This window comes from Hylobates moloch, unplaced genomic scaffold (genome assembly GCF_009828535.3).
Source record: "Hylobates moloch isolate HMO894 unplaced genomic scaffold, HMol_V3 SCAFFOLD_9, whole genome shotgun sequence".
Lineage (NCBI taxonomy): Eukaryota > Metazoa > Chordata > Mammalia > Primates > Hylobatidae > Hylobates > Hylobates moloch.
Window position 1 is genome coordinate 21,740,232 of NW_026652284.1, and position 6,954 is coordinate 21,747,185.

At 47.5% G+C, this 6,954-nt stretch overlaps 1 protein-coding gene and 1 pseudogene across 1 annotated transcript in view; one reads left to right on the forward strand and one right to left on the reverse strand.

The window, feature by feature from the left end:
• Positions 1 to 6,954, reverse strand: part of TCEA3 (transcription elongation factor A3) — a 45,270-nt gene that overhangs the window by 26,263 nt on the left and 12,053 nt on the right. The window contains exon 5 of the mRNA XM_058444116.1: positions 2,889 to 2,951. Within this exon, the coding sequence (XP_058300099.1) occupies positions 2,889 to 2,951 (63 nt within the window). The remainder of the gene's footprint in view (positions 1 to 2,888; positions 2,952 to 6,954) is intronic.
• Positions 5,382 to 6,687, forward strand: LOC116813061 (single-stranded DNA-binding protein, mitochondrial-like; annotated as a pseudogene).

The following is a 6,954-nucleotide window of genomic DNA, read 5'->3' on the forward strand; positions in this document are numbered from 1 at the left end:
TCTAGAACTAGGATGACACTGGAGCCACCATTTCTAGGCCTGACCCACATCAGACATTGCTAATTGACTGCAGAACTTTTTCTACAGCCTCAGACTCCCTCTCCAATCAGCACTCCAGATAGCTTCCACACATCAGCTGGAGCCGGCTGCCATGTTGGAGGTGTGCAATACAGCCTAGGCCCGTTGAATCTTCATAAAACCTTAAACAACCTAATTTTTGTGTTTCTACTTTTCTTTCCAATAGCAATCTTACTGATACATTAGGCTTAAAATAATTCTGCAGCTCCCACACCTACTCTCCCAGAGGCCAACACCCTTATCATCCCACCAAGGTGCCCCAAAACCCAATGGGGCCCATGGACCCTAATCGTTCTCCTTGATCTTCTGCTTGGCCACTTCCTGGCCTGGCCTGCTCTCCTTGGCCCTGTTTCTCCTGCTCTGACCTCTGACCCCTCTCTTGGACCACACTTCACACCCACTTCTTTATTCACAATCTTTCCTTGGTGCTCTCATCCAGGTTCTTCAGATGTCAGTTACACACTAATGACTCTATAATTTTTGTTTTGTTTTGTTTTGAGATGGAGTCTCATTCCGTCCCCTAGGCTGGAGTGCAGTGGCACAATCTCAGCTCATTGCAACCTCCGCCTCCCGGGTTCAAGTGACTCTCTTGCCTCAGCCTCCTGAGTAGCTGGGATTACAGGCACCTGCCACCATGTCCACTAACTGTTGTATTTTTAGTACAGACGGTGTTTTGCCATGTTGGCCAGGCTGGTCTCGAACTCCCGGCTTCAAGTGATCTGCCTGCCTCAGCCTCCTAAAGTGCTGGGATTACAGGCATGAGCCACCTCACCTGGCCTTGACTCTGCAACTTATATTTCCAGCTGAGACTTTCTTCCTGAGCTGTAGCCTCATATAATCCAACTGCATATTTGACTTCTCCAACTGAATGACTAACACACGCCTCAAATCCAACACATCGAGACCTGAACTCTGGATTTTCCACCCCAAGCCTGATTTGCATAAGCACAGTCTTCCCCATGCCAATTCATGGCAACTCCATCCTTGCAGATGCTCAAGTGAAAAATCTTGGACTCATCCCTGACTCCTCTGTTTCTCTCATTCCCCACATCCAATCTGTCAGGAAGTTCTGTCAGCTTTCCTGTCAAGATATATCCTGAAACCACCCCTTCACCCCACTTCCACAATTACCTCCCTGATCCAAGCCACCATGATATCTTGCCTGAATTACCGCAACAGCCTCCTGGCTGGTGTTGCTGTTCCTTCATTCCTGGCACAGCAGCCAGAGCCATCCTGATAAATTTGGTGACATCATTCCCCCTCTCAGTACCCTCCAATAGCTCCAGCTTTACTCATTCCCCCAACCCTCCCCCTCACTTAAACTGCTCCAGCCCTCGGCCATCTCACTGTTCCTTGACTCTGCCAGGCACACCCCCACCTCAGGGTACTTGGCTTGGAATGACCCCAATATCTGCTTGGCTAAATCCCTCTTTCAAGCTTTTGCCTAACGGTCACTTCCTCGATGAGGACTTTTCTGACAACTCCACGAATATCCTTCCCCGATCCTCTTCCCTCTCCTCTTTTGATTTCCATAGGACTTGTCACCTTCTAAACTTTACCTGTCTCCCCCTACTTAGAATAAAGGCCCCCATCACTGCAGGGATTTTTGTCTCTTTTGTGCATGTCTGTATCCCTGGCACCTAGAATAGTTCTCGGCACATAATAGGCCCTGAAATATTTGATGACTAAATGACTTGATGATTTATGCTACTTTTGGGTAGACATCCTAGCCAGTTCAGCCCAAATCCAGAGAGAGCCCACTCCGGGTATAGGCTTGCTTTTTCTTTTTTTTTTTTTTTTTTTTTTTTGAGACGGAGTCTCGCTCTGTCGCCCAGGCTGGAGTGCAGTGGCGCAATCTCGGCTCACTGCAAGCTCCGTCTCCTGAGTTCACGCCATTCTCCTGCCTCAACCTCTCCGAGTAGCTGGGACTACAGGCGCCCACCACCATGCCCAGCTAATTTTTTTTTTTTGTATTTTTAGTAGAGACGGGGTTTCACCGTGGTCTCGATCTCCTGACCTCGTGATCCGCCCGCCTCGGCCTCCCAAAGTGCTGGGATTACAAGCGTGAGCCACGGCGCCCGGCCGCTTTTTCTTTCTTTTCTTTTTTTTGTTTTGTTTTGCTTTGTTTGTTTTGTTTTTGAGATGGAGTCTCACTCTGTTGCACAGGTTGGATTGCAGTGGCGCGATCTCGGCTCACTGCAACCTCTGCCTCCTGGGTTCAAGCGATTCTCCTGCCTCAGCCTCCCAAGTAGCTGGGATTACAGGTGCCCACCACCATGCCTGGCTAATTTTTGTATTTTTAGTAGAGACGGGGTTTCGCCATGTTGGTCAGGCTGGTCTCGAACTCCTGACCTCAAGTGATCCGCCGGCCTTGGCCTCCCAAAGTGCTGGTATTACAGGCATGAGCCACTGTGCCCAGCCTAGGTATCGGCTTTCAAGACCTCTGTCCTTACTGGGTTCAATCGGACCTTGAGACTGGTCCCCTGACAGTGATGGGGCAACAGCAACCAGTCAGCCACCCCAGGGAAAGAGCCACACCCCTGATTCGGGGGCCCACTTGCTAAATGGATGGATGAATGAATACATGATGAACCAAAGAATTGACCAAGAGAGATGAAAGGCACATCCAGAGGGTCCCCGAGGGCTGAAATGTGGAAAGACTGTGTGGGTCTTAGAATATGGGGGCAACATAACGTAGGAGGTTTCTTCCTTCCCTCCTTTCCTCTGCCTTGGGCTTCCTCCATAAAAACAGAGAAGGGGACACAGGCTAAATAGGACATTGGGATGGAGAAGACTGTGGTTTCCTTTACCTTTCCACCGATGGCCTTTTTGGAGAGGAGGTGGCAGAAGACTTGGAGTCCACAGAGTCTCTCCTGAAAGAAGAAAATTGGCGATGAGACTGCTTTGTAGACTAGCATCAGTACTGACAGGAAGGTGGGGAGAAAGCATCCTGGGAAAAGACCAGCTGGCTTGAGGCTAAGGAAGCCCACCCGGGCCACAGCTACTTGGGAGACGGAGCTCCAGGTGGTGCCGGCTACTCATGACCTTCACCTGCCCTCCATCAAGTGAACCAATACAAGGGAAGGAAGTCAATATCTGCCAAGGGCCTAATACATGCCATGTACGTGACATGGGTTGTGTTGCTCATTATTAACAACTATTCTCAGCAGGCCCCTGTCCTCCTGGCTGTCAGGCAGGCCTTAGCTAACTGGAGTCCACAGAGATTGGATTCCTGGAGTTGTCTGTACCCATCTAGAACCAGAGAAACAGAGAGATCAGCTTCAGCCTCCCCGGCAGGCACTTTAGGAGGAGGAGAGGAGAAACACATGGGCCTTGGGGATAGAAGAGCTGAGTTAAAATAGCAATCAAGAAAGCAGGAGACAAAATTAGATGCGGACTGTGCCTGAAGTCACGCAAGAAAACCAATGCATAGGAGGAAAAGCAGATCTAAAGAAAATATACTCCAATGCTAACCACTGTTACAGCTAGGGTGATGGGATTAAAGGTGATTTTTTTTCCAAGTTTTCCAAAATGCACGTAGCTACATTCTTTTTGTGATATATAATGTAGTTATTCCTTTTACTGGTTTTAAAAAATCAATCTGTTTGTTAATTGCAAACCCCACTCCCCATCTCACTTACCCTGCCTTCTTTTTAATTCCATAGCACATGTCACCTTCTAGCATACTACATAATTGACTTTTGTTCTTTGAGACAGAGTCTCACTCTGTCACCCAGGCTGGAGTGCAGTGGTGCTATCTCAGTGGCTCACTGCGACCTCCACCTCTTGGGTTCAAGTGATTCTACTGCCTCAGCCTCCCGGGTAGCTGGGACTACAGGCATGTGCCACCATGCCTAGCTAATTTTTATATTCTTAGTAGAGAGGGGGTTTCACCATGTTGGCCAGGCTGGTCTCGAAATCCTGACATCAGGTAATCTGCCCACCTCGGCCTCCCAGAGTGTTGGGATTACAGGTGTGAGCCACTGCGTCTGGCCAATTTACTTATTTATATTTAATTATATTTATTGTCCGACACCCCATGTAAATTCCACAAGAGCAGCATTTGGTGGGTTTTGGTCACTGTGGTGAACATTGTCTGTGCTCAGCCCACTTCCCCTTGGGTGCTCACTCTCTCAGTGCCTCTGGACCTAAGAGCTGCCTCCTGCAAGCTCCCCAGGGCCTCTGTCTGAGGGAGTTCTCCCCCTCAGCTAGGCTGGCTGGAAGTGCTGGTCACTAACTAATGACCCCAAGAGCAGCCCTCCACCAGACACATGGAAGAGGGGAAGAGAGGTCCTCATTCACATGCCCCTGCACTCCCACAACAGGCTCTGGGAGTTCTTCTGTGGGGTTTCTCCCTAGTGCCCTTTGGGTATAGACAATGCAAGCAGGAACCAGAAGCTGGAATTCCTACAGTGGGAGAGGGGAGAGAAGACATGAGACTCCACCCTGGAGAACCACTTTCTGACTCTTCCTTGTTACTTTTCTTTTTTTTTTTTTTTTTTGGAGATGGAGTCTCGCTCTGTCGCCCAGGCTGGAGTGCAGTGGTGCAATCTCGGCTCACTGCAAGCTCCGCCTCCCGGGTTCACGCCATGCACCTGCCTCAGCCTCTCCGAGTAGCTGGGACTACAGGCGCCCGCCACCACGCCCGGCTAATTTTTTGTATTTTTAGTAGAGACGGGGTTTCACCGTGGTCTCGATCTCCTGACCTCGTGATCCGCCCGCCTCGGCCTCCCAAAGTGCTGGGATTACAAGCGTGAGCCACCGTGCCCGGCCTTACTTTTCTTTTTAGAACAAATCAGAAATACTCTGCAGTTATTGCAAATGACTGTTATGAAAACCATTCAGGAACATAAAAAAAAATGCTTAGAATACAATAGCAAGATAAATAAAAAGGTGACATATTAGTTAACACTAGAGCTAGAGCATCAGGAAAAGTCTACAGATTAGACTGTAAGAAAATAGAAACCAGCTGGGCGTGGTGGCTCACACCTGTAATCCCAGCACTTTGGGAGGCCAAAGCGGGCAGATCACTCGAGTCAGGAGTTTGAAACCAGTCTGGCCAACATGGTGAAACCACATCTCTACTAAAAATACAAAAATTAGCCAAGTTTGGTGGCATGCACCTGTAATCCCAGCTACTTGGAGGCTGAGGCAGAAGAATCACTTGAACCTGGGAGATGCTGGTTCCAGTAAGCTGAGATTGTGCCACTGCACTCCAGCCTAGGCAACAGAGGGAGACTCCATCTCAAAAAAAAAAAAAAAAAAAAAAAAAGAATAAAAAGAAAAGAAAGAAAGTAGAAACCATGTTTCAAAGACCTGTATTACAGGTACTTCATCAGTTTGTAAGGCTGAGTCCAAAACAGCTAGCAGTTTGGTTCTTGAAAGCTCCCTGAATTGTGTGCAGTTACTTGGGCAAGTGGGTTAGGACCCTATCATGAGACAGATGGAAGGAAATACTCCAGCACAATGTTTTCTCTAGCAACAAATGAAATGTGGTGATCAGGGGACAAGGAAGTGTACCAAATGGGTGATATCTGTCAAGATGACATGGCACAGAATATCAGCATTCTAGCCAGGCCTTGGAGATGTGGCACATCAGTGAAAAAGGGGTCTGGAATTTATTTTTATTATTTGTTTTGAGATGGAGTCTCAATCTGTCACCCAGGATGGAGTGCAGTGGCACCATCTCGGCTCACTGCAACCTCTGTCCCCTGGGTTCAAGAGATTCCCATGCCTCAGCCCCCCGAGTAGCTGGGATTACAGGCACGTGCCACCATTCCCGGCTAATTTTTGTATTTTTAGTAGAGATGGGGTTCTGCCATGTTGGCCAGGCCGGTCTTGAACTTCTGACCTCAAGTGATCTGCCCGCCGTGGCCTCCCAAAGTGCTGTGATTTCAGGCATGAGCCTCTGCTCCCAGCCAGGGGTCTCGAATTTATGCAGAAGAAAAAGTAGACTATGGTGAATACATGGATAAAAATAATGGGAGGTGACAAACAACAACAATCATAGTGAGGCAGAAATTTAAAAATAAATATGCATTCATTCACTCCAAGAAAAGTAACAGGCAAGGCAAGGGTTAAAAAGAAAAGAACAAGTTTTCCTCTGCCTAGCAAGCTCACTTCAAGGACAGTTATAAGATAATGCTGTTTGGGAAGCCAAGGCCAAATGAATAGGCTCCAGACACCCCTCCCCTCCAGAGCAAGGTTGAAGGAAAAAAAGAGAGAAAGACAAATTCCTTTACTATTACTCCTTTCCCTGGCTTCTTAAGCATGACTGTGTTTTACAAATGTCTGTATTTAGCCAGTTCTTGTTTTTCTTTCAATGCAGCTAGAAGGCCACCAGCTATGCAAGGCCACAAGTTATGCTATGCTATAGATTATGTGACCTATCACATGATTAACTGCTTTTGTTTTGCTTCTGTAAGCTTGCTTATAAAAACCCCACTCTGTTAAAATGCTCAGCTGTTTAGATATGAATCCACTGAGCCGGTGCATACCTTAAATAAACAATCCTCCTATTCTCCTATTGGTCTCTCTGGTCCTCAGTTTCCTGCAATGATAGCTGATAGTAGGATATTTCTGAGTGACCAGACAAAGGAGAAGGCATAGAATGGGTGATTCTTCTTTGGCCATTGTTTGCTACAGTCTCATTTCCAAGTCACGTATAATCTTTATAGTTCCTAAGGACAAAAATTCAAATACTGTTTTATATTTAAAAAAATAATTTGCACCCATAGTCCAGCTACTCAGGAGGCTGAGGTGAGAGGATCACTTGAGCCTAGGAGTTGCAGGCTGCAGTGAGCTGTGATCGCGCCACTGCACTCCAGCCTGGGCAACATGGTGAGACTCTGTCTCAAAAAAAAAAAAAAAAAAAAA